General features: G+C 42.8%; 5 protein-coding genes and 1 long non-coding RNA gene across 9 annotated transcripts; 3 read left to right on the top strand and 3 right to left on the bottom strand.

The window, feature by feature from the left end:
• Window positions 1-1,424: 1,424 nt before the first annotated feature.
• On the top strand, window positions 1,425-11,987 carry LOC130533752 (uncharacterized). Its single transcript, XR_008952652.1, has 2 exons — window positions 1,425-2,697; window positions 5,914-11,987. It is a non-coding gene; the product is annotated as an uncharacterized LOC130533752 (long non-coding RNA).
• A 247-nt stretch (window positions 11,988-12,234) lies between these two features.
• On the top strand, window positions 12,235-13,863 carry si:ch211-217g15.3 (uncharacterized protein LOC368914 homolog). The gene is made up of 4 exons (XM_057047400.1): window positions 12,235-12,305; window positions 12,391-12,448; window positions 12,802-12,836; window positions 12,917-13,863. Exons 1-4 carry the CDS (start codon window positions 12,286-12,288, stop codon window positions 13,470-13,472), a joined length of 669 nt encoding a protein of 222 aa, XP_056903380.1. The 5' UTR covers window positions 12,235-12,285; the 3' UTR covers window positions 13,473-13,863.
• On the bottom strand, window positions 13,628-14,843 carry fuom (fucose mutarotase). The gene is made up of 6 exons (XM_057047406.1): window positions 14,698-14,843; window positions 14,430-14,498; window positions 14,285-14,355; window positions 14,078-14,176; window positions 13,929-14,002; window positions 13,628-13,815 (listed from the first exon to the last, which is right to left on the bottom strand). Exons 1-6 carry the CDS (start codon window positions 14,837-14,839, stop codon window positions 13,752-13,754), a joined length of 519 nt encoding a protein of 172 aa, XP_056903386.1. The 5' UTR covers window positions 14,840-14,843; the 3' UTR covers window positions 13,628-13,751.
• Window positions 14,844-16,907: 2,064 nt separating this feature from the next.
• On the top strand, window positions 16,908-18,617 carry sprn (shadow of prion protein). The gene is made up of 2 exons (XM_057047409.1): window positions 16,908-17,050; window positions 17,479-18,617. Exons 1-2 carry the CDS (start codon window positions 17,045-17,047, stop codon window positions 17,944-17,946), a joined length of 474 nt encoding a protein of 157 aa, XP_056903389.1. The 5' UTR covers window positions 16,908-17,044; the 3' UTR covers window positions 17,947-18,617.
• Window positions 18,618-18,662: 45 nt separating this feature from the next.
• mtg1 (mitochondrial ribosome-associated GTPase 1) lies at window positions 18,663-22,053 on the bottom strand. 3 transcript variants are annotated; one of them, XM_057047367.1, is made up of 12 exons: window positions 21,815-22,053; window positions 20,989-21,030; window positions 20,823-20,889; window positions 20,462-20,564; window positions 20,293-20,379; window positions 20,149-20,205; window positions 19,872-19,962; window positions 19,696-19,757; window positions 19,517-19,613; window positions 19,333-19,414; window positions 19,133-19,245; window positions 18,663-18,890 (listed from the first exon to the last, which is right to left on the bottom strand). In XM_057047367.1, the coding sequence occupies exons 2-12, from the start codon at window positions 20,996-20,998 to the stop codon at window positions 18,793-18,795; spliced, it is 867 nt and encodes a 288-aa protein (XP_056903347.1). In that variant the 5' UTR covers window positions 20,999-21,030; window positions 21,815-22,053; the 3' UTR covers window positions 18,663-18,792. The 3 variants fall into 3 exon arrangements, with proteins under 3 accessions (XP_056903347.1, XP_056903348.1, XP_056903346.1); XM_057047368.1 differs by lacking the exon at window positions 21,815-22,053 and adding an exon at window positions 21,656-21,674; XM_057047366.1 differs by lacking the exon at window positions 21,815-22,053 and having other exon boundaries at window positions 20,989-21,222.
• Window positions 22,054-22,155: 102 nt separating this feature from the next.
• LOC130533684 (peroxisomal N(1)-acetyl-spermine/spermidine oxidase-like) lies at window positions 22,156-26,176 on the bottom strand. 2 transcript variants are annotated; one of them, XM_057047309.1, is made up of 10 exons: window positions 25,943-26,176; window positions 25,476-25,652; window positions 25,194-25,324; window positions 24,926-25,113; window positions 24,605-24,786; window positions 24,252-24,421; window positions 24,100-24,185; window positions 23,556-23,668; window positions 23,309-23,463; window positions 22,156-22,857 (listed from the first exon to the last, which is right to left on the bottom strand). In XM_057047309.1, exons 1-10 carry the CDS (start codon window positions 26,091-26,093, stop codon window positions 22,705-22,707), a joined length of 1,506 nt encoding a protein of 501 aa, XP_056903289.1. In that variant the 5' UTR covers window positions 26,094-26,176; the 3' UTR covers window positions 22,156-22,704. The 2 variants fall into 2 exon arrangements, with proteins under 2 accessions (XP_056903289.1, XP_056903290.1); XM_057047310.1 differs by lacking the exons at window positions 22,156-22,857; window positions 23,309-23,463; window positions 23,556-23,668 and adding an exon at window positions 23,700-23,974.
• Window positions 26,177-26,240: the final 64 nt, after the last annotated feature.

Here is a 26,240-nt window from a genome sequence, read left to right on the forward strand (position 1 = left end):
CACAAACCGGGAGGGTCAGTGGGGTAGGTCGTCACAATATATTGCATAAGTCTTTTTAAAGCTTGCCCGCATTAATACAAACATAGAGAGAGTCGTATAAATATATATAGATATCATTTTCGAATTAGATTATTTTGGTATCATGTCATTAATCCCAAAGTTTCTGTTTAATATTATTGCGATGTTATTTTGCCTGAGGGTAACCCCCCCCCCCCCCCCCCCCCACACACACACACATACACAGGGACCTTTCTGAAAACAGTGAGAACATGTTGTTTATTGTAAAATTTATGACCACGTTTCATTTAAACAGCAAAGCAATTTGCCCAGATTTATGGCATATTAATGTCACCGTATCTCCTGGCCTGTAATTACATTATTTATGTTTGTGTAGTCTCCATATTTCGACCATGTTCTCTCAGCGAGACAGTGAAACCGCACTAATGTTGCAGAGACTGGCTGACGGGAGCCTTGTTTTGCAGCTCCTCTCCTCAGTGAAACTCCATGCGCGGCTGTTTCCCTCTGACACCGATAGTTGCGGGGCCCAAAACAACGCGCAGAATTTACGTCTGCAGCACCGATGGTTAAATGGAGTTAACCGTTTCTATGCCCGAGGTATTCTCTGCTTTTGATCCCGCTGTGCCTGGCGCCTGTCTGCTCCCTCTCTGCCTCCGCTGCTCTGCGTGACAGTGATGGATCGCTGGTTAACCATACAAGCTTTCAATAACTGTAATTTACTGCTTGACAATATTACATTCTCCCCTACTCACTGTGAACAACCACTCTTGCTCGGCTCCAGTTTTAGAGGGATCTCTGTGCTCCTCTGCTGCTGCATGATGAGCATTAAAATGATGTTTCCTGCTTGAAAAGACCCTTTTTGCTTTGGGAAATCTATCTGCAGGCAGGCCTTTCGGAAGCAATGTGCAAATATGCGGCACAAACTGATCCTCGGACTGAACCTTTAGTTTTTATACAGAAACAAAACCAGAATTGTTGAGCCAAAAAAATCCATTTCAAGTTTTCAAAAGGTGCCGAGACATCGCCTCTTATTTTTTTCCTTATTTTCTAACATTCCCTCCACTTGAATCTTCTCCTTGTCCGTCCTGTTGAGGGTCCACGGAGAGACGTGTACACGCACGCCGACCTAGACATCCGTGCGGGGTCGTGAGACGTCTCTCGCCGGTTTCCACGGCAACCTCATTCGCCCCTGTCTCTCTCGATTTAACAAAGTCTCATAACCAAATAATAATTGACTGTTGATGACGTCAGCAGCCGTCACACATCAAAGGCGAGGGATGAGCTCACCTCTCTGACATTAAAAGTGCAAAGATGTAACAAACCATTAAGACAAATGCATAAATCTTTCTCATACGTGAATCTTTCTCATACGTGAGAAATGAAAAATGTAAACACTATTTGCCAAAGTGGGGAATCAAGCAGGTAATCATGGGTTCCTCTTGAGCCAAACACATTAAAGCAAGCTTTGTATGTTTAATTTTGTTTTTTTTTAATAAGAGTTGGCAGGACAGCGGGCCCTGGAGTCATGTGGTAGAAAGATTTATGAAGGAAGCAGCGGGAGCTGAGAGCGTGTCACCTTTAACAGAGACGGAATGGCAGCATCGGTCTGGTCTGAGTGGACCTGCCAACATCTTTGAGAATGTGGTGTTTTTATTCTCACCTGGAGAAGAGTCGTGTTAATCACATCAATGTGTCTCGTGCTTGGAGAGAAATTTATCCCTAATTTAAAGTTACTGTTGCCTTCAAAGGCCGTGGAATATTTGTTGTGAATAAAACCAAAATGTGAGTGGGTGAAGTTTAATTTCATTCAGAACAGTCGTAGGAGTCAGGAGGGCCTGAGGTCTTCTCACTGATGTTTCCCCTTATCTGATCTGGGTTTGAACGGGAACTGCAACAACATGTCGGCTTTGACAACTTGTTTCATCTTTCACGCCATCAGCGCAGTTTGACACGTGAGCTGGTGCACATGCTTGTGATCGGCTCAAACCTGTCAACGGCAAGAAAAGGGCTGATGTGACCCGCTGACCGGAGAACGTTCCAGGTTTTCCTCTTCTAACCTGCCCCAGGTGGCGCCAAACCACGGAAGTGATTGAAGGCCTCATCAACGCCAGCTTATAGAATATAGCATTAAGAATGAATTCTTTTTACTAAACATAAAAGAGCATTTAATTCATGCTTCAGCCTACACCTGGAGCTTTGCCTCCTTTCTTATGGTCCTATTTAGACCACAGAGATGAAAGAACAAATCCACAGACTCATTTAATATTCCAAATTCAGGACGCTGCAACCCTAAAAGTCCGAAGTTTCACATTAAATGTAAATGTGTCACACAGAAGGATATGCTGAGTTCTGTTTTAAGCACTTATGGGAAGGATGGCATCTCGAACGGAACAGTCGTGTCAGCTGACACCCACGGCCTTTGTAATTACCCGATGGGTTGTTGATTGGTTAAGTGCTTTTCATGTATCCCCTATATGTTAGCAGGAGTCGACCGCTAGGGGAAAGCGTTGACATACGAGCGGTGAGTGGATTGTTATGTTCCTGTGTGTTTTGTGTGTAGATTATTGGATTTGGTGACAGGACGGCGCGTTCCACATGGCGTCTGACAGGGACGAGCAGAGTGGCTGGCTGACGGGCGCTCGCCGGCGAGGCTTTTCCCGCAGCGCCAGGTGCTAACAGGTGAACACAGAGATATTGTTGCCTCATTGTTGTAATCTGGGAGGGAACGAAGGGTAGACAAAGGGAACCAGACACCCGCTCTGGACCTGAAACGAGCCCGGGGGTGAGCTCAGTGACAGCGTTGACAGCAGCGGGGGACTTAGCCTGCACTCAGTGTTGATAATAATGTTGATGCTCCACAAGAACAGTCCAGGAAAACAGGCCCGGGATGTCAAATTATCATAGATGCTTTATTATCCGGCTATGCCAGCTATGCAGGCGTTGTGGTGGGATGTGATGACAGCAGAAGGGCATCGTAGAACTAATGGAAGGAGCGGAAACCTGACACACACACACACACACTTGGAGGTATTCTCACTCAGGTAGCATCACTGTTGCTGTATTTTTAAATATAGAGTAGCTCACTGGAAAAAGCACTTAAATGCATCATTCCAGTGGTTCACACACACACACACACACACACACACACACACACACACACACAAACCCATCTATATTTATAATGACAGACCACACCACGGTGGGAGACAACACTGGAAACAGTTCAGTTTTGGCCTATTGCCAGCTGGTTTATGCTAAACAGCTGTTGTTGACTGACTAATTGACTGAAACGCGTCCCAAATATGTTAAAACCGCCTCGTCTCAACCCGCTAAAGTGGAGGCTGCAACACAAGCAAGGAGCACGGCAACAGAACACAGAGGTGCCTTTGGAGACGATTGTGAAATGAAAAGAGAAACAGCCAGTCAAGGCTAAGAGGAAAACACAAAGAAAGCTTCGCTTATCCCAGTCAAAACTGCTTTTGCATCAAATATGTATCTAAAAAAGAAGCAGCTCAGAACAGAGAACACTTGAACGCACCCTCAAGAGTCTAATGAGGGCTTTTTCCTTTTATAGCAGCCTACCAGCAGGGGGGCTCTTAATTTGTCATCTACTGTTTGGTAATAAGTACTTGGTTTTCAACACATGCATCATATCTGCAGTACTGTTGTAAAAATTTTATTTGATTCAGGCTCATAAAAGGAAAATTCTAGTCAATGAGATGGAGAAACTTGTATGTTGTGCTTTGATTATGGGGACTACAGAGGAGCCAAAACTGGAACAAATTGGGGTTACAGGCCTCAATTTGGGACGGTGAGAACAGTCCGATGCATTCACTCTTGCAGTTTCTGAGTTGTCCCCCCCCCTCAACTAGAATTTAAATCAGATTAATGTCGAGGTCACAAACCTTCTGTAACTCGACTGTCTTGTTCATTTCACATGTAAATCCTGACGCCAACGATAAAAAGGCCTCAATCAAAACATACTCAGAGCTCTAATGTGTATTTGTGGGAGAATATGTGCGCCTGTGATGTCAACGCAGTGACAACCTGAACAAATATGAGTTGATGCTTCTGAGATTACAATAGATTCCACATCGTCTCATGAGGAGTTGAAAGAGATGGGAGGGCCTGGCAGAGGCCCCTGAATAAACAACCATTAAATTCTCCATCCACGAGGAGAGCTTTCAGATGTTGGAAATTCTGTTAAACAAACAAACAAATAAAAGAAAAAAAACAAACGGACTTATTACTCGTATTAGATGCTGGTAAAAGAAGAAAAAAAACAGCGGGCAGATAGCGAATGGTCGTGAAACGCGAAGAGAAGAGAAGAGGGGGATGAAGTGATGGAAGAGAAGATGAAAGCTTTTGTGGTGCTGATGCTTAATGAGCTGGAAAACGCAATTGAACTCCTCCGACTGTGGAAATCGCTGTGAGGGCATCGTAAATTAGCGCCAGTGTGGGAGCTAGCCTGCTGACAGAAAAGGGGCTTTGTTCGGGGAAACTTTCTTCACAGGCTCGCAGCCGCCGAGTCCCTCACGGCCGTGACGCGGCGTCCTCTGTTTTGCCGCCACTCGTTGGCGAGGCCCTTTTTTAAAAAACCCTGTTTCCTTTTAGTTTTATCAGCAGACGTCCTGGCCGTTCCCCCCATCCACGGGTCTTTACTCGTACCTGCCGGTTCCACTGGGACTCGAGAGAAAAGGGAGCTGAGGCACAATTTTAATATTTTGCGTGGTCCAAAGGGTGACACTTCATCCTGACTTTGCAGGCTTGGCACATGCCTTCTGTTACTAAGTGGCTTCATATTGAAAGGCTCTGTGGCTGCTTTTCTCTCTCCCACTGGGTGCCAGCCTCTCTGCCCTGGCAGCTGCTGGGCTGCAGAATGGAGCCATAGTTTCCCCTCTGCAGGTGAGCTGCGCAGCCAAAACAGGGCCCCTCAAAGAGCCTTTCACAGCCTCAATAGGAAGCTGACTTGGGGAAAGGGGAACGGGCACACAATGGCTGCCTTCTCTGGACACACAGAAGATGGAGATGAGCTATTTGGGCGCCGCTTTAGTGTCGCTTATAGCCATGTCGGGATGAGGTGATGAGGGACGAGGGGAGAAGATGGGTTGTCACCCGTTGTGTTTCAAAGGCGTGGTTCTTTCCCTTCGCCTCCAGTGAAAATGCAGTGGGTTTTTTTTTATTTTTTTTTTTGCACATCTTTTTTGCCCTCCCCAATCTGCTCCCATCCCAGATCCTGGAAGTTGCTTTTGCCCCGCTTTAACTCTTCCCCATGAAGCCAGGAAAGAATGCGCCTCCCTCTGCTCTGTCACACCTCCTTTTTTTTGATGTTTGCTTTTTAACTTTTATGAGTAACAGCTTTCACAAAAAAAAGAGGTATGGAGAAAGCGAGGGTGATGGAGAAGGATGGAGGAATGGAAAATTAATATATCCCATGTCTGCGGTACTGCAGCAATATAATAAAATGTAATATGAATAAAAACATAATTACCATCTTCCCCATATTTATAAACTGCTGTACCATGTACTACTTTTATAATTTGTCCTGGACAAATTCACTCACAGTGTTTTCCACAAAAGCGTGATCATTCTGTGCCGTCTAGACCTGAAAAAAGCAGGAATTAACGTTTTAGTTGTAACCAAATGATAAACGAATTGGGTGATATTTGTGTTTTTTCGGGGGTTCGTTCATATATCATGGCATCCATCAGGGTATGTCCCTCCTCCTTTATTTGATTTTGCTGTTGTTTATATTTCACATAACCTTTAAATACAGATTACGGAGTCTTCGGCAGTCTAATATAATTAAGTCTGGTAAAAAGATGCTATCAGTCCCTGTCTCATTTTCCTGTCTTTTCTTCCCTTCTCCCTCTTTCCTTCTCCTCCTCTAATCAGTTCCACTCTGTTATTGCTGGCCCCGGGCTGTTTACCTCTCCGCTAAACTGCTTTCACAAGCATGAGACCAAAGCCTGCTCAGATGTCCTCTGGAGCCCGCGGTCGCTGAGCGGCTGACCTTTCGCCGATTGCCGCCATCGTTATTGAATCAGCGCTCACTGATCTGGTGTTCCACGCACCTCTTCACACCAGGAAAGGGATTTCTCCCTCTGAAGTTGCGCCACCATTTTTTAAAAGGTTAAGTGGTGCTGTCAGGAGCGAAGCAGACCAAAAGAGTGCGACCGCAGCCCTGGAGGACGTTAAAAACACAACGCAAACCAGGAGAGACAGTTGCAGCAGAGCCTCCGTGGACAGGCAGGCACGTGAAAGCAGCGCGCTCCGTGTCCTATTTGCTCTGCGGTTTTAAGAGAAAAGAAGCGTTTCCTGCAGTCGGAGCAGCTGGGAATGATTTGGTGACATTAACAGAATCCTATTCTGGCAGGAATCTTTCCTCTGGGATAAGTTCACTGGGCTATGTAAACCAATAATGTTATAGTAACCCTTCTTTATTGAGATTCATCTTGTGTTGCTTTGTTTGGAGAGAACACAGTCGGTATCGTTATTCTGTTAGTTTATTTTGCCAAGAGAGCGGTGACCTTTGAGTTTGACCTTTCGTGGTGGCACATTTGCTGCAACTGTATCAGATGAAATGTATTTTACATGCAGCATCGAATACATCAGCTCATTGTTGAGCAACTTAAACTGACGAAAACACTGTTTGTGTCAATCGTTTAGCACCGTTTGAGACTAAAAGCCAGGAATCAAGGGTATCAGAAAGAGAAGGATGGCAGCAAGGAGGTGAGCACAGAGGCCTCGGAGCCAGGAGGTTTAGAGTTGAATTCCAGCTTGTTACTATTTGGAGTTTTCATGTTTCAAAGTCGCTAAAATGGCTCAGAGAAAAGCTGTGTAGCAAAATGGATGATGTAAACCTGTAAACAAATGGAAAATTGAGAAAAAGTCAATATCTGAGCCAAACTCTCATTTTCTCTAAGTAGTTTTAACTTTTACGCCAGACATCGACGACAGCTTCTTGTTTTCAACACTTGAGTCGGCTTAAATGAACTCGTTTGATCTGCTGTGTTTTCACAATTGATTTTGGTGAAAGCAGAGGTAAAAGGATGTTTCCCACTCCACCAGTAAACAACCAGCAGGGTTGGTCAATTATGGTCTGTGACATTCAAAGTAATGAGGAAGGTGTGTGAACAAAAAAAGACTGTAGGACAAGGATGGACACATGCCTGGTTGGGTTTTTCTGCTCTTGTGAGGACAGTTAGCATGTCCACAGACGTCCCGCCGCAGACAATGATCATAAAGACCAAAGACGAGGGATTTATTTAAATTGATAGCTTTACAGTCAAGCCGCAACCAAGTAAACACAAACATTCTCCAAGTTCTTTTGTGCTGCCACAGGCTGAGCCTATGGTTCCTCATCATATAGAGGCACAGGAACTTGAGATTAGCGTAGCTTTGTCCAGTGATCGTGTGTGTTTATGATGCTGATTTACGCTGAGGAACAAACGGAAAGCAGAGTAGATCGTTGGGTTCGCTAAAGTAACGGAAGACAGCAGGCACATTTCTTCAATAATGATGAAAGCGCTGCTCTCTTGTAACTGGATCCTCTCTGTAGCCGACAGCGCTCCGTCGGGGAACAGCAGGATCTTCTCTTTGACCCAGGAGCATCACCATAGATGGAAAACAAAAAAAAAAAAGAGAGGGGGGACGGGCTGATCCTGACCGTTTCTGTGCTCTTTTTTGGTAGAACATGTTGTAAATATAAAGAGGGGAGAAGCTTTGAAGAATATCTGTAACACCTGTACTCGCTGTCGGTCCCCTCCGTTGTCATCACAGTGGTGCCCAGGATGCACCTCCCGCTGAGCAAATTCAGCCGGTGCCTCTGTGGTTCTGGAGGTCAGAGGCTAAAGGTTAGGGGTACTCCAGCTGGCAACCAGGGCCGGAGTGGACTCCAGTGAGGAGGCATTCAGGCGATGGAGTAGGAGTTGGGGGGGCTAAAGGGTGAGACACAGGAGGGAAGATTCTGTTCTCTTTTGTGGACTCCACCATCAAGCATCAGGCTTAAAGATGTATTGGTTGAATAAATTCACAGCTTTTTGTCTTGTAATTAAACACAGTCGGTAAAACGGCGGGAGACTTCCTACAAAGGGACAGTGAAACATATGTAATGCCCCCTGCTGGTGGGTTGCAGTAAATGCAATAGACTCGTTCTCCGGACGTTAACTTGGGCAAAGTCACTTTAAAGATTCTTATAAAAGACACCAAAAGCTGGAAAAGCATGTTTGTTAGAATGTTTGACAGAGCGTCACAGAGAGTTTTTGCATACTTGGGGGTAAAATGCAGAAACGATTAAGAAGAAAGAAAATGTGGAGTTTGGAGGTCGACCTTGCAGCCACTTACAGCTACTGTCTGCATCTTTAAATTCATATTGTGTTTAGCTCAAAGTGTTCTGACAAGCACCACCTGGTGTTGTGAACTGGAGTTTTAAAGGCCTGGATAAGGTTTGTTCCAGAAAGGGCTCAAATCAGGAAACGGCTTCAAACAAATTTTTGCACGGTGCATATTTGTCGTCATGCTCACCCTCGTAAACAACCTCGCAGCATCTGCTTCCCTGACGATACCCAGTCGGCGAGAGTTGAGCATTACAAAATGAAGTTAGATCATGCTATTCACAACAGAATTGTTTAACACAGGATCAAAATCATCCCTATGGCCGTAATTAGAAACTTCAAATAAAAAACAAGTTTGGAAAATATTTACTGCCTGATGACGTGAATGTTCAAACTGTAGCTACTTTTGCTCTGCTCCACTTACAAAGTGACATCATTTGGCCTAATTATTAAGGGTTTGGAGTAAATTGCTATATTTTGTAAAGAAAAACGAAGGTGCAGCCATAAACTTGCTGCACATGCGTTAACTGCGAGTGCACGTCAGTTCACCGTGCAGCTCTTAATTGGCAAACCGCATGTGCCAAGTGTTGGCATTTTACAGTGTTGCTAAACATAAGTTCTGCCGGGGTGGAAAAATGCTTAATGAGAAGCGTCCAAAACACCGTAAATAGCCATTAAACTGAGTTTAACTGCTTCCACATGTTTACTGAGTTTATGAGGGGTGTGATAGCGTGCGCAATATGTTTGTGTGCGAGAGGAAGGGAGGACAAAGAGGGACCACCTGAGTGTCCCTTTAGATGCTGTATCTAAGATCTAATGATTCTATCGTTAGGACATGCTGTCACGTCATGTGCACGAGCTAGCATCGCTAATGGCTGCCACGCAGATCCTCAGATTAGCTCCCCCGGGCAAAAATCATTTTCCCCTCGCTGTCCTCTCTGGCGTGGAGGAGAGGGAGCCACGATTTGTCATCAGACACATTAGCTGCTTTCGTCTGGCTGCTGAAGCTTTATTTGTCTACCTTGGCTGTCATCAGCTTTATTGTTGTTGGAAAACTGTCTCAGGCATTACCTGCGGAGCCAGATAGTCGGTGCTCCCAGGGCCCCAGACTGACTGACTCATCTCTCCTCTCGGTTTAACCCCTGAAATCCTGACCGGTTCTTTCAGGAGAGGTTCTAGAAGAACAAATTCATTTTTAAAAAAAAGTGTTAAATGCTGCTGCTGATGTGGCAAAATGAGTTTACCTGAACATCAGAGTTCACCTCTGCTCTTCCCTGGAGGTCTGGCCTCAGCCCTGTAATTCACAGGGCTGATCTCCACTCTAAGATGTCTAATGGGTGTTTAATGGGTGTCGGTGAGGCCTCAATTAACTTAATTGTAGATCATTGAGTTAATTTCAGTGATTTAGAAAACCCCAGCTTTCCTGAATGTTGTGAGTGTGGGGGGGTGTGACGGAAGACTGTGAGCAAAGACAAAGGAGCGGTTAGCCTCAAATATAGCCCTGCGCACAGGGACAACCTTTATGGGATTTACTGATAGCTGCAGTGGTGGTGACGAGGTTTATGTGCTGATGATTGTTTTAGTGTTGATAAGTCACTTTTTTTTTTAAATATCTATGATATTTTAATCATCACAAACAAGGCTGCAGTTTGTGTTGAGGTTTTCCGTGGAGCCTGATGTCTCAAAGCGATTGTCTCCCGTGACTCTGGTTTCCATTTGTTTTCTCTGCCAGTTTATTGTTAATTAAGATCTCATTTGCAGTCAAGTCCAAACACATTAAAGGCCGCATTCCTCACTTTTAGCAGTAATTACTGGTGTTGCTGCAAAGACGGGACATCAGAGCGCGCTCTTGACGTTATGATGCCAGGTTAATCGGCTGTGTGCAGCGACACAATGTCCTGAAATGGGAGCGCACGCACACTCACGCGGGTCCAGATCGTTTATTAAAACTGGAATTTATTCAAACATCCACTCTGGTGGTTTTCCGTCGTAAATTACTGCAAGCTGCAACATTTGGAGCAGCTTTTCCATCCCACACTTACAGGCATAAATCACCATTGAATGCTGCCTTTAAATACTTAAAGGCAGGCAATTTATTCTGGGATTGCTCCCCAAAGTTTGTGTTGTAAACACAGCCTGCATGTGTGCCTGCATTTCACATGTAAAATATTGGCCCATTTGAGGTGCTAATCAATCACAATAGTGCGCCTGGCTAAATAGGATAGGAAGCAGTAGAGATGTGACCAGATGAAGCCAAGCCAGTACTCTAAAAATATCCCACCAGTGGGCTTTATCCTTATATTTTCTGCCAGTTTGAAAGACCTGGCTTTCTATTCTACCGCATTTTGCGAGCAAAAAAATTACACAAGATGGAGCTTTGCATCACCACATGCAGGTAAATACATAGCGGGCCTTATATCATCTTCCACACTAACAGTCTCTTAGTGGTGATGAGCAAAGCGGTGCATTTTCAAGCGTCTTTGATTTTTAACAATACAGTTTCTATTGCTATAGTGCAGCCATAATAATGGCTCACCTGTTTAGACTAAAGACAACAGTGATTCAATCGATGTGCTCAGGAGCTTTTTTCAATGTTGTTCTAAATTTGTTGGTTTTAGGCTTCCAATATACTTTAACATGCTTTTAATATTCTACGTTAATCCAACTCGGAGACAAACTGCCGTCTAAGTAAAGAGAACGAATCGAGTAATTATTGCCCAAGTTAAGAATAAAGGTAAAGAGAGGGGTCCCGTACGGACCCTGTTCATATGGATTTAATAGAAGACAGATAACCAGCAGACACTTTGGAGCCATCCAAGTCCCTCGCTCCTGTGATGTACACGGAATGTACAGTGTGTTTACATTTGCTAAATCTACTTACATTAGGACATTATTCAGATTCTTACCTTAAGAGCTCTTTTATAATTCTATACAGTAGAATCATCTGTCTCCTGAAACTGAAGCTGAAGACCTCAGCTGAAATAGATTTATTTCTGCCTGTATTAAGAATATAGTAAAATGTTCAGAACAGCCATAAATGAAATTGGTTTGTTTGTATTGGAATTGCACATATGAAGGTCCAGTCTTAGAGTTAAAAGCTCTTGATGTTAGGCATATTAGAGACATTTAGTCACAAAGGGATATAATCTAAAGAATGATGAGTATGCCTTTAACTCATGTAGCGTGACTGATTAGAGCTGACACACTCAACAGTTGCATGGTAAGGTTTATGCCTGGCACCAAGATCACAGTCCAATCATCTGCCTCCAATCTGTGTGTGTGTGTGTGTGTGTTTTAATAAATGACTGAAGCGGTATACGCTCCGTGCTCTCTGGGCAAAGTCCCTGTTAAACACACCAAACATGGTGAATATTAATGTTTTGTGGCTGAATGTTTGGCTGACTCCGACAGCATCAGATGCCTTTATGCCATGTACATAATAATAAATAGAATTTCAAACTCCAACTATGTTTTAACTAATGTATGTGGCTATTAAATATCAGAATCCTAGCATTATAAACAGGATATTGAAAGGTCAAATATACATGTATAGAGTTGCTTAAGCTAGTATAAAGATGAATATTAAGGCAAAAATCTACTGTAAGAATGTACAAAGATGTGTTCGGAATTGCTGACTGCTGATAACAAGGATAACCAGACTAAAATTCTCTATTTATAACAGGTTGTTTGTCTACATAACCTGTTGATCTTTCCTCTAACATACATGATGTATTTAGATTTATAACTCTGAGATTCCAGAAATGAATCTGATTCATATTTTCAGATGTATTCTTTCCGTGACCAACAGGGGGCGCTGGTTCAAAGATACAAAGGTCAGGAAATATGGCTGTTTTATAGGCTGAACTTTGCTTTATTATTCCCACAGACGGTGATCTGAAAATTTGCTCCTCAGATCCTTGAAAATCCGAAGATGAAGGCGACGACATTTAGGTAGGATTTTGGACGGATCGTTAACTTGACGTTGTGTAAAGCGCCACTCAATCTTGACGCTGACCTTCCGTCTGCTCATTTTCAGGCTCTCTCTCTGTTCTCTTTTGATATTTGCCATCACAGCAAAGCCATATCTACCGCTGGTATGTACACCAGATCTCACTTCTGCCTGTAAATTCAGCAGCTTTCTATAAAGTGCTTGGAAACAATAATTGACCTAAAGACAGTTAAAGACAGTTAAAGAACGTTCTAAAAACATGTTCATGTGGAAATTACATTTAAAAAAAGAGAAGCCACATTAATTGGCTACTTTAAATACCATTGCTAGTTTCAAACACATTTGTTTCCACAAACTGTGAAAAAGAACTAAATACGTTGATATTGAGTTACCATGGCAACATGGCTGTGTCTTGACAAGACCTTTGCCCTTTGATTGTGTAATACATGAACCATCTTTAGACAAACAATAATTCTTCCATTTCTTTTGTTTTTTTAGGGAAAATTGACAAATGAAGAAATCCAGGAAACGATGTGAGCTGCTATTTCAATTAACTTGAATTAATTTGAGTCATATTGATGGAAAGATGCCATCTGACTGCTCTTTATTTCAGGTCGAAACATGACGCTGAAAAGTTGCGCGTGAGAGTGGAATTGAGACCTCAAGATATGAATCAAGGTGTGAACGTGTGGAAGAGCGTGGTGGCTGAGCAGAATGGACCGCCTCTAACTGCTGAAGAAGACAGGGAGGAGGTGGACATGGACCCTGTCTTCAGTCGGGTTCAATCACAAGAACCTGAGCTGGACTGGGACCAAGTCTACCACAAACACAGTGAGGAGCTGCTCCAATATCTGACCCCACTGGGGGCCGACTCCAAATCTGATGCAGAGGTCCGTGTTGCCTATTCAGAACCAGAGAAGGACGAAGACGACGTGTATCACAGAGACAACCAGTATTCTGAAGTCCAAACAGAGAGCGAACAGAAGATAAAAGAAGACAGCGCAGTCAGAGTTTACCTGCAACCTGAGGAGGACAAGGACGACCTCTATCACAAGGACGTCCAGTTCCTTTTCCAAAGCGACCCAAAAGCTGCTGCTCCCATTGATGAACCATCCCAAAGGAAGCACAGCGAACCCGAGGAAGACCTGGATGATCTCTACCACCAGTGATCCCTCAAAAAACAAACCTCCTTAGAAGGACAAAACAAAGAAAGCTAGATCTCAAAGGCTACACCAGGCACACAAATCAGAGGGGCCCCTCCAGGAGTCTTTGGAATGAAACCGCTGCTGATTTAGTTTAATCAGAAAGTACTTGAACTCACCACTGAAGAATGAGTGTTTTATTTATTCAAATATATTTGTGGTACAAATCATATTTACAGTACAAGCTGATTTGGTCTTGTGGAATCTGTAAAGTATATGAAATATCTAAAAACTTCCATGTTTGCATCATTGTTGTCCAGCAGGTATGACCCCCTTCTTCAGTATCAGGTTGCCATACAAAGCTGACTCACTGCAAACACAGAAGACAATTTAGTATTAATAAAAAGATTTAACTGAACTGAACCTGCCTTTGAATTGTGTTGAAAAAGATTCATGTCTAATTATTATTGAGGAAAGACTGACCCGGTGGCTACAACAGCAAAGGCCTTCTTGGCTCGTTCATAGAAGGCGAACCTTTCGACCAGCTCGAGAGAACTCTGTGTAAACATCCAAATAATCAGATCGGCTTTGTTCGTTTTATGATCACATCACTTTCAAATATGCGGGTTTACCTGAGAGCCAGCCTGACTCAGGAGCTGTTTGTACTCATCCCACACAGGGACTGCTAAACCTCTGGTTTTGTCACTGTCGACCAGCTCCATAACTGCAGCCTGGGAATGAAGATTAGCAAACACTCAATAATTAAGAGATTTAAAAAAATTCCCCACTAAAATGTTTCTTATTAGCACCACTAACGAGGCTTGACTCAGTAGAATTACCGGAGATGTGACATAGGTGTCCAAAGGCATAAGCCTCAAAATGGCCTCCAAAAGCAGTGGGATTCCCAAACCTATAATTATCACATACAGTTGGATAATTAATGGATCCGATGTGCACACTACAGCAGTTTGGAAAAATGTTTACCATCAGCTCTTATCTCTGTTGGGCCACAAGCACAAATGGATGACGCTGGGAAATTTGCATCAGCAAGAACTTTAAGAAGAAGAAAAAAAGACAGTAGAGAAGTTTAATAAATACAAAAGTATATTTGTAGCAACAGGTGGGGAAAGCCTGAGGTCAATGTGCTGCTGTCACTGGTGCGTTCACAAGGATTAGCTTCATTTAACATATTTTATGTTACTGTTTCCACCACCTAGACGGATCTTAGGTAATGTATTTTGGAACTACATACCCAGCTCATCCCCGTGGCCCATTTTAGCCAGAGCATAAAGCAACTCTGGCGAAAGAACAGACGGAATCCCCTTCAAAACAACCATACTAACGAGGAAGCGAAGATTCCTCAAAAATCGAACCAAGCAAGAGATTACCCTCATGGTACTTCCGCCTTCGTTTAGAACAAGCTAGTAACCGCAACAGCGTCCCGCAATGGTCAACTACTGTCGATATCTATCTTGACATCTAGCTCAATCTTTGTCGACGCCAAAACAGAAGTGATGTCACTGGAAACCAGTTTGACTGATTTAGCCATTTCTTATTCTCACAATTTAAACATTAAAGCTAAATATCGTGGCTTTATCTACGCGCTCAGTTTTTTTTAAGTCGTAGAGAAAAAAATGTTTGTCCAAAACATATAAATCATCAGAGATCCACTCTACATTATAGTTTGCAACTATTCGTAGTTATACACTCTACTGTAATGTCAATGTAATGTTCCAAGCGTTGCAGTCACCTATAACAAAAAAAACTCTGATAAAAATTGACCCCCTCAAGGTATAAAATGTCATTAGTCCAATTCATGATCGCTTGATCTCGATGTTGTTTTTGACGCCCTTGGGTGGGCATAATGTGAAGCAGACAGCAGTGTGTTATTCTGACACGGTATGTGGTGCCAAGAATGTGAGATAATGAAAATATTTGTCAAATGAAAAACACTCCGCTATTCATCCGAGTCAGAAAAAAAATTCCAGCTGGATGGCAATGAAAAAAAATTCCGACTAAATCTTTTTTCGTCTGCAACCCGATTTATTAAAAAAAAAGACTGTTGCGAACATAAACGCATGATACCAAATGTACACGCATAGGCCATAGATTTCGTTTATTTTTTCCTCCTTTTTCCGTGCCTGTGTGTCGTCTATAAATGTTGTGAGCTCAATAATTGCAAAAATTAATTCTAAATCATTAACTTCTCAAAATACTCTTTATTTTTAGGATTAACGAGAACGCACAGACACGCTCATATAAACTAATTCAATGCAAAACACACACAAAAAGCAGGAAATTAATTCTAGTTTATGAATTTGATAATTATTTTAGAGGGGGGCATTTGGTATGGGACGGGGCCCTTGCAGGAACTGGGCCTGTCTGTCGGGCTGAAAGCCCCTTTCTCCCTCTCTGGACACACGCTGCTCCGGCTTTATTTCCTCTTCTATAAATGAGTTTATCACGCCATGAGGATCTAGGCTGCCAAAATGTAACGTTTTGCCCCTTTTGTCCGTGTGGGGAGTCTCAATTGAATCTACATTTATTATTTTGACCTTTCGGTATAGCCTCAAAGAGGAACTTCTTTATTGGGGGCCTTCTCAGGAGACTTTTGTGCCTCCCCGCCGAGTGAGGAGACTGGCGTTTTTTCTCTCTCAGACCTTTTTGAAGTTTTGTTCCAGGGGGTTGACAAGAAAGCAAGCTCCAGGGAATATTGAATGAAAATAAAAATCAATTAGGCCATGGCCTTGTGACGATATGGGTCGCCGCCGTGTGAAGATCAGAGAGAAAAGAAGGTGTCCTGAGATGAGTGGAGTGGCTGGAGAAAGCGCACGCTAACTCAATTTGTTCTGGTGTTCTTTGAAGAAAAAAATATGGTTTCAAATTGAAACAAAAGACCCGAGATTTGCAGCTCAGCCTCAGTCTAAATTTATGAGGTGGACTGTATTTTCCACACCGCTGCCTTCCAATTTTTGTCCAACATATGGTCTTAAAATAAATCCTTGTAATGACATTAAAAAAATCATACAAATTTGAATTTATTATCACTCCGTGTTGAACTGGAACCTTCCAGCAGATATTGATAAATGATCTTCTGTGATATTTGTAGCCTGGTGTTGGTTTCTGGACTTTTGGAAATAGCAACGCTGAGCAGCGCAAGAGCCCCATCTAGTGGTGGGAAATACTCATTGCTTCGATGCTGATTCTGCATGTGACTTTTTGCAGAAATATATGGTGTTTGAATGGCGATAGGAGGCTGAATACACAGAAAACCAACCAGTTCCTTTAAAAAAAACTTTATGTTTAAACAGGGAGGAGTAAGCAAATGTGTCATCTTCGACTTGCATCCTCTGTACCCTGTTTAAAAAATAACAATTCTTCATTTATGTCTTTAGTTGTAGATAAATATCCTCCAGGAAACAGTCTAAAATCTTTATTCATTCTCATATAAAGAACGACGACAGATTCACACGCTCCCGAGGCTTCTGTGAACGCGCTGCGCGGCCTCGATTCAATCTGCGCGGGTGAGGCTGCATCGTCCATGTCAACCGTTCATCACGGCATCTCCCAAAAATATAGGCAGGATACAAATACACGGGATGAAGGTAAACATCTGCATTCGGCGTCATGTTTATCGCGTGCGTGAACGTTTGTCCACGTTAAATTCGTCGTGACCGCGTGAATTCATCCGCTCTCAGTGGCTAATTTCTAAGACTGCAGAAATCCCAATATCCAGAATAAATGCGTGCAAGTGGTAGACTATGATGACACGAACATTTAATATTTAAATAACCTCCGCGCCCCGGTTGCATGATGAACCCCTTCAGGCCTAATAAAATTATGATCATTTCTTTATTAACCATGTCTGTTTCTAAATAACTGATCATTGCGTGACATATCTGAAGAATGCAGATGAATACGAAGGCGATATGTCTTTCCTGACTGGTAATTATCACCGCTAATGGGGGGAATCTCCGAAAGGATGGCTGATTCCAGATCGGCTGTAGGCCTTTGACATGTTTTGCCTGTGCAGATGTCAGGGATGAATCGGGGACTTGCAGCCTGCTGGACCTGCCTCCTGCTCTGCGCTTTCCTCTGCGAGCCCGTTCTCTCCAAAGGTGGTCGTGGGGGATCCCGAGGCTCCTCTCGGGGCTCCCCCTCCCGCAGCTCGACGGCGGGGAGCTACCGCGGAGGGGGCGCCCATGGTGGCACCCGCTCTCGGTTCCGGGTGGCCGGGCGGACGTCCCCGGTGAGGGTGGCCAGCGCGGCGGCGGCGGGGGCCGCGGTGGCTTTAACGGCAGATAAATGGTACGCGTCTGCCTACCGGCGCAGCAACGCTGACAGCTCCGACGAGCAGCTGGATTATTCCAACAGGACCAACTACTTTGACGCACTCATGTCTGGATCATCTCAGAATGGATTTTCCGTGGCTCAGCTCGTTTCTGTTGTTATTGCTGCCGTGTCTCCAAATTGCGGACTCTTGTTGGACATCATATTGTAGATTTTGCTTTTTATTTTTAATCTAATGGTTGAATTTCCTTATTAAAAAGATGCTGTGGATGTGCAGCACATGTTGGTACCTGCACTGTGAAGAGCACTTAGAACTGCTGCACAGTGCTGGGGTGGGTACTGTACTGTTAAATACTGTATATTTTATAATCATACATTCCAACTGAATACAAGAGACACATTGAGGCCGGTGCCAAAGCCAATGAAGAAATTATACCAAATCTCTATCTTTAATAGAGGATACATAAAAAACACATTGCTGCTTATTGTGATTGTGCCATCACTGAGAATATCTTTAAATGATTTACTTTCTTAAACAAAAGCTCAGCACAGTGTGTTAATGACCGGTGTGTGTAAGCTGGTGAGGGGGTCTGTCTACAAGGTTCTCTCTAAAGATTGGAGTAAAAACACCAAGCCGGCGCCAGCAATATTTTCTCCACTGGAATAAAAATGGCCATTTATGCGTCATTTAACAATATGAAATATGTACTGTAATATCTTTCATTGTTCTGTGGTACTAGTCACCAAATGACCCATACCTATCGTTGACACTCAGGAGCAACAGACTGTTCCAGTTTACAGGAGTTCACTCCTGTAAAACACTTATAATAAGAGTTTGTTATCACTGTCTTTGTTAATAAAGCTCACATATATGCCACTGCACACTTGTTCTGTGTGGTCTGATAAACATTAGTCAAAGAAATGATCTTACAGCAAACTTAAACATTTTATTTACACGGTACCAAGAAGAAGTCAGCATCACGTACAGACGTCCACTGGAGATTTGGCGGGGGGTTAAATACTGTACAGTCTTGTTATGCTCAGACGATGTCTCGGTTCAGTCCAACATGACTTGTCCCAGCTCACCTTTTCTGAAGGCTCTGATGAAATCGTAAGCGGCTGCTGTGTAGTTTGGGACCGTGACAGTGATATTCCCTGTGTAAGAAAAGGCAACAAATCATCTTATTTTGAAACCGCTCAATTCAGTGGCTCCAGTGATCCATCACAATTACAACGCCTGGTAGTTCCCGAGGCTCCTATTTCCAGTTGGGTTACCATTTAAAATTCAGTTTCAACATTTCTGTTACAGCCTTTTGGCTCGGAAACTAGCTGGAGATTCATATTTGCAGCAGAAATGTTACAGCATAACGGATTCTATGGCTTATTGTCTTTCTTACCAAATCCAGTGATGGCTTTGACCCGCTGAGTCTTTCGAAGTTTCACAGCAATTCGTTTTAGGACATAGTGGATGTCGTCGCTTGGCTGCTCAAGGTCATATTTCCCCACATAACTGAATGTTGAGACACACACGCAGAGGCACATTGTAATCTGAGCCAAGCAATCGATTTATCTCTCAAAAGTAGTTCTGAAGTCCTACCTGAACTTCTCCAGCCTGTTCAGTGAATAAAGCAAGTAGTCCGCGATGATGTCTTCACCCACCAAATGGTCCAGAATTGTTCCTGCGACACGGCGATGTAAAACAATATTTTGTCATAAATGCGAACAAAAACAGCACTAATGCAACATGAACATTTCCAAATCCATAATCACAACAAAGTTACCACATAAAGCCAGCTTCATCCCCGTTTCAACACTTTCAATCTTGGGAGGTAGAACACCGGGTGTGTCCAACAGGTGCATGATGGGGCGACCACACACCTGAGTACGATGGGAAGGATCACTGTATGAACAACAATAACCATTAAACAACCACAGACCCAGATTCAAAGTAGGGACGCACCTGAATTTTAGTGAGGACGGCTTTAGTGATACCTGGCTCGCCACCGACTCGAGACGCACGACCTGAGGTGGGCATGTGCAGAGAACTGCGTTACTGTACGTTAACAATTTTATAGATACAAAAGTCCTGTAATAACTGTAAAAAAAAATTACAATGAGTTCTTCATTTACACGCACCTTTTTTCAAGAATGTTCTTCTTAAGGAATTAATAAAAGATGATTTCCCAACATTGGGGACTCCGATCACCATCAAACAGTAGTTGGTATTCTGAAACATGAATAAAATAAAATTTAGAGATAATTAGTGTAATATATTATACTAATATGTGTCAAAGAAAAGGAGAGAACGAGGAGACAGAGGAAGGGTGCATCCCCACTAGAGGGAGGCAACAAAAGGGCAAATATGTCCAAATAAAGTTCTAACAACATATTTCATTTGCTAATGTAACATTACCTCACATCTTGAAAAGCGCGGCGAGCTCTCGATCAGTTCGACCACCGTTGGAACCACCTATAAAATATACCCATACTTTACTATATAATATCAACTGGGACAAACTGAAAACATATACACCACGTATGAACTACGACTATTTACCTTTTTGACGTTGTCGTCTCTTTGCTTTAAACAGTCTGTAAACAAAACATTCTTCACTCCCTTTTTTGCAAGTTTCTCCAGAAGGTCCTATAAGGGGGCATGAACAGTCTGGGTTCAGAAAGATTGCTTCCCTTTCTTCAGTTGCACAGATTATAGCAAGTCTTCTAACCTTCTTATCAGACACATCAGCAAGATCCATTTTGTTGAGGACGAGCAGATGTGGTCTGACATCCAGGGTTTCCTGAAACACCGGGTTTCTTCCAGATAAAGGGATGTGCTTTTTGTTAAAGACAGCAATGCAGCATATTTGCATTTGAGTACTTAAAATTTCATGTTGCAAGACTCTTTGATTCTAAAGAATGATTTAACATGTTGATTATCTGTAGTGTTTGACGTTTGCAAGACATTACCTCCAGTAATTAAATCATATTTACAGTGGATTTTGACTACTGATAGGGAGTTTCTTTACTTAGTATTTATGTCACGATTATTTGCAAATATTTATGATGGCGAAAGAAACAGAGAAGGATATTCTCGCGTCATGTATTTCTATGATGCAGTCCACACTCTTCAGACTGGCCTTCATCTGCTTGATTCCTGAAAACGAGCCGTTATTACAGTAGTGACCTAATCAGTACATTTTCCAATATTTGAATGATTTTATTAACTGCAAATACAACATTTATCGGCAGTCACCTTTAGCCATGTGTCCAGGAAACCAATGAGCCACTTCACGTCCTCCAAAGTCGAAAGCAGTTCGAAAGTTACTGACATTATAAAGTGCTTGGAACAATTTCATATTTAGTGCCAATCTATATGATGCTCCACTTTGCTGTTTTATGTTACTAAAAGGCGTATATAAAGAAATAGCTGCTAAATGTCTCCCTGTGCAGTTATGTGCTACAGTGTTTACAAACCGGCTACAATCTATTCCATAAAACTTTGGTTCCGCTTCTGAGTCTCTGCTGCCTGACTGTTCTCTCCAAGAATGAAAACGAAATATTGCATTTCAGTGAGGTTAAAGTTATTATTTATCCTACTAGGACCTGGCGTCTACGTATCATGACATCAGATTTTTTGGTTATCTATACCATAATGGTAAATCTTGCTCTACATGTTTGATGTCCACATACGAGGGCATTATACTGCTAATTAATAGTACAGAAGATTAACATGTTACATTACACACAAAGGATCAGATGGTCAATCCTGATCCAAAATTCGACCAGGTAAAAATATAAATAGATAAATTCAGGACCCCATTTCACAGCCCTCTCAGCCTACCAGGGAATGTTGCACAACAGTAGATGTATTGTGCTGGACTTTGACGTTTATACATGTGCAGATGGACTCCCTGAGTTACCTGCAAGGCCAGGGGATCTCGGTTGGGGAGGCTTGGTGATAATTTATTTCCGAATACAAATGTTTGCTGTGATCGGTGGAACACGTGACGAAGAAGCAAATGCACGTAACTGGTAAAGTTATTAAGAATCGGGTCGCTACCAAATGACAGAAGTGGTACCTTAGCACAAGTTACCACTGAGGATGAAAATATTTGCCTGGTGAAGCGATGCGGGGTGACTATTAAGCGGCATTGATGATGTCTGCTGTTCATCCAGGGCCTGATCACGTCCTGCCAGTGGTGAGACAGAGACAGAGGAAAACGTGGAGCGCAACAGGCAGATCCCAACAGCATTTCCTACTTAAATGTAAACGTGTTTCCATGGGGGGGAACGTTTGAAGTAGCAGTTTTGGAGTGTAAAATAAATATTTCATGCCATGATCGGAAATTGAAACGAGCAGTTTGGTAAAAAGTAAAAATGCAAATGCCAAAATTTACAGACACAGGACTCACTGCAGGCGCCCAATTGTTGCTCCTTTTATTTGCACTGTTTTTGCAACATGCTGATATATTCTGCCACCAATAAAGTTTCGCACATCATTGCTCAATTATGACTTTATAGCGTTAATTTAAAATGAATGTCCTCATTCGTTTTCTTTAAAACAAAACAAAAAAAACCCACACACCATGTAAAAATATTACTCTTTGTTTTTACACCAATCAGCACAAAAGAGCAAAAACAAATTAAAGAGTAATGCCAAGCGAGAGTTTGGTTCTCAGGAAGTGAAAAACCTGTCTTCAGATTTGAAAGACACATTGTCTGTGTCTATTTGGGGACCATATATTTGGAGTATGATTTCATGAAAGTCACGAGACAATTGTTATCAGTAAATATAGACAGGGACCCTATATTTGGTCAATTGTGGAGATAAATCCTTCATGAAAAATTACAACAATAGCTTAATGACATGAGTCTATCACAAGTTATAAACACTGCTTGGATTTCACCAGAAGGGAAAATTAAATTATTTTTTTTAAGCAAACATCACTGGTCCACAAAGGGATGGATTTTACAGCTTTGATTTGGCTGGTGAGGATGAATCTCTGGATGAGTAGTAAGAAATTAGTCTATCAGCTTCTCTCTGGCCACTTAGAAGAGCTCCGTGAACTGTGGAATAGTAGCAAGGATGTGTCGCCTCGCCGGCAAACAGCACGTGCACGGGCTGAAAAGAAAGACCAAAGAATCAAAATTAAAGGTGCACTCACACTTTTTACACGCTTTAAAATTGACCACATACACTGCAGTTGAAAAGTTTTCCATCCTTTCCACTTTGTTGGGAAAAAGAAAACAAAATATTGCAGCCTCAAGAAAAATCCAGAATTACAACTTGGAATGGAATTTATTGCAAATACGGTTCGGTTTTCAGTGCCACTCTGGGCTGTCGAGTGCAGACTGATGAGAGAATATTTCATTTTTATTTCAGCATATAGTGGCAATATAACAAAATAATAAAATAGTATAAAGGCCTTAAAACCTTTAGACTGGTTTGTACAGCAACCTGGTTGCCGTAGGCAGCGCTTTATGCCATCCCACAACTGAAGTGAGAAGAGAAAACTTCAGCTAGTTATGGTAAGTGTGTATGTAGACATATGATTATATCTATTTGCTGGTACTTGTGCCTGTGATCTGCTCGTAGGCAGAGGCTCCATCAAGTTCTCCACGTCCTGCACCGAACAGCCTTTTGCAAGGTAGGAGTAGGAGCCCAAAGTCCAGGGATCGTGGAACCACTGACTGCGAAGGATTCTCTTCGGTGTGATTGTAGGATTCCCTGCACACAAAAGAACACGTACGTTCTGCAGGCATCGATAGAGATCACTGTCAAAGGACTGAGAAGGGAGCGGCAGACAGCTCCAGACTGACCTGTGAACCTGCGCACCAGTTGTGTGACGCTTCCCATGACTTCCTGATCAGAGAGGGTCTCCATATATTCCGACTCGTGCCCGGCAATCCAACCACACAACAGGTGGCCAAACCTTGACGTTTCAAAGTAGAGTGAGCTCACATTACTTAAAAATTCAGGATGTCTCATTTAAGGAACATAATGGGTATTAATATTGTGCCCCTGTCACAATGTCCAATGTACAGAGTAAAGTGCGCTGGGAATGTATACATATCACAGGGCAGGGGGTCCAGACCCAGTCCTCAAGGGCTGTTTTCTGTCCACCAGGTTGACAATTCTTTCTCCTGGGATCCCACTGTCCTTGGTGACAGCGTGTTTCTGCCTGGTAGGACAGAAAACCCGGCTGGATTGCGGCCCTCGAGGACTGGTCCGGGCACCCCTGCCATAGGGTGAAGATAAGTGATATTTGCACAATAATCCCAACTGTTGCCATATGACCGAAAAAACCCAAACTGAGTGCCTGGCAGATGTGACAGGGTGTGTCTGGAGAAACGTAACAAAGACCTTTCAGTTGGTTTCAGCACAGTGAAGCAACTCAACTTCTTTATCCAGGATCTTTGCAAGTCTGGGATCTGGAGCACCAGGGTATCCTGAGCCAAGATAATATTACTGCATTTTACAGCAAACACACTTTTACTCATTGTAAAAAGTCTCACCTCATCTTCCCAGAGGGGGATGATGATCTCACACTCAGCATCCCACCACGCTGAATCAAACTCAACAAAGATTTTATTATTTGTACCAAAACCTAATCTTTGGATGGAGTGTAACTTGTGGAGAGGAAGAGGAGGGGAAAACAGTGTTTGGTGATGCTTCTTTAGGAAGCCTGAAAGAAATGAAAGGAAAAATAAAAGTTACACTTAGTGTGCAGGAAAATATTTAATTTTACTGCTGTTAGCTTTCTTTTCTGTGTGGTGTTGACACAATAAAATTCACCCTAAACTATGCAAACACAAGCAAGTAGAGCAACAAGTTTGATTCCTAAGTTGACAAAGCAAACCTACCGTACCTAAAGGTACTGTGACGATCACATGATCAGCCTCAATCATCTCTCCATCGTCGCACTCGATGGTCACAGGGTTCTCTTTCTTCTCTGTGGCGTTCCAGTGGATGCAGTGAACAGGTTGGTTGTAGGAGACTAAACCACTGGGCAGCCCCTCCATCATGTTTCTAATCAGGCCTTCAAAACCGCTGCATGAGAAATCAGAGAGGCATCACTGTGGTATCAAAGAAGTCAATTAGGTCCTCTTAAAAATGTCGAGATTGTTGGAATAGGTTTAGGTAGCATTTCTGACTGTATCATTATATTAGTGTTTATTTTTGTACAAACCCTGGAAATGTACAGTCCAGACCAGGGAGAGTTTTGTACTGTCCATAGGCTCCCAGGCCAACCTCATCCATGCTGTGGGCCCCGGTGATGCCACACTCCAGTTTAAACAATGTACTGATCATACACAACAGCAAGGATTTAGTAGATTCGTCGATGTCTTTCCACTCCTCCGCTGCTCTCTGCTGCACCTGCACCAATTCAGAATATAGAATTTGTGAGCTCTAAATATTTTATTCTTTTGCATGTTCCACAGAGTTGAACAAAGTACCCGTGTCCGTATAAACTCTCCCACGCTGGCAAAGGGTTCACCACCTCCATTAACAAATTCAGAACTTTCCTTCAGTAGCTCAGAGAACATCTCCTCAGCAGGGATGATATCCTCACCATTCAGCTTCCGACCTGCAACAGTTACAACACACATAGGGTGGGAATAATATTGGGTTTATCCAGTCATGTACTGACAACCCACAGAAATAAAGCCACTCTCAATGAGCGGCCAGTAACTGTCAGTATCTGACAGACTTTTGTTTCATCTTCAACATCCATTGACCTGAGCTGGTGAACACGTTGGGGTAAAACACAGGGTGGCCGTTGATATCAGTGGTTTGGTTCTCAAGGCTGAGGGCCTTTTCCTCCAGGAGCCCATACTGACGGGCCAGACGAAACACCGGGTTCTCCTCACAAGGTCCATGGATCCAATTTGCGCCAATCTCAACAATCTTATCACCTGTCAATAAAAAAATAAAAATCTTTTTTTTAATTTTTTTTACAGTAAACTAACCAGCCAACCAGCCTTTCATATGATATCTGAAATGACCTCATTACACTGAGGTCATGTTGACACAATGAGGGGAAAAGTGCTGGTTTTACAGATAAAACACATGTCGAGTCATCAGCAAAGACCTGAGCTATTAACATTCGTGAACTTCGAGGCAGAAATATAAACACAAATGCCAGAAATGGCAGGAGGGGAAATATCCGTCAAATGCCAAAGGATAACGAAAAGTAAACACTTGCCTAAAGTGCTGGTTTTTATCCTTCCCCCGCTTCTCTGCGTGGCTTCGAGAATACGAACATGCCGAAAACCCGCTTTTATTAGGCTTTCTGCAGCTGCTACTCCGGATATTCCGCCACCAACTATAACAATTTTTGGGTTTATAAAAGCCATTTGGGATTTACGATTTTACATGTAGCGGAAAACTGTCTTTCCTTGGTGAATAACCCAGAGTACACTGTACCGGAAAAACAGAAATTGACACTTCCGCAACGGAGTTTCAAAATAAAATCCCATATGTCGCTTGTTTTACAAAACTAG

The sequence above is a fragment of the Takifugu flavidus genome, chromosome 11 (assembly GCF_003711565.1).
Source record: "Takifugu flavidus isolate HTHZ2018 chromosome 11, ASM371156v2, whole genome shotgun sequence".
Taxonomy (NCBI): domain Eukaryota; kingdom Metazoa; phylum Chordata; class Actinopteri; order Tetraodontiformes; family Tetraodontidae; genus Takifugu; species Takifugu flavidus.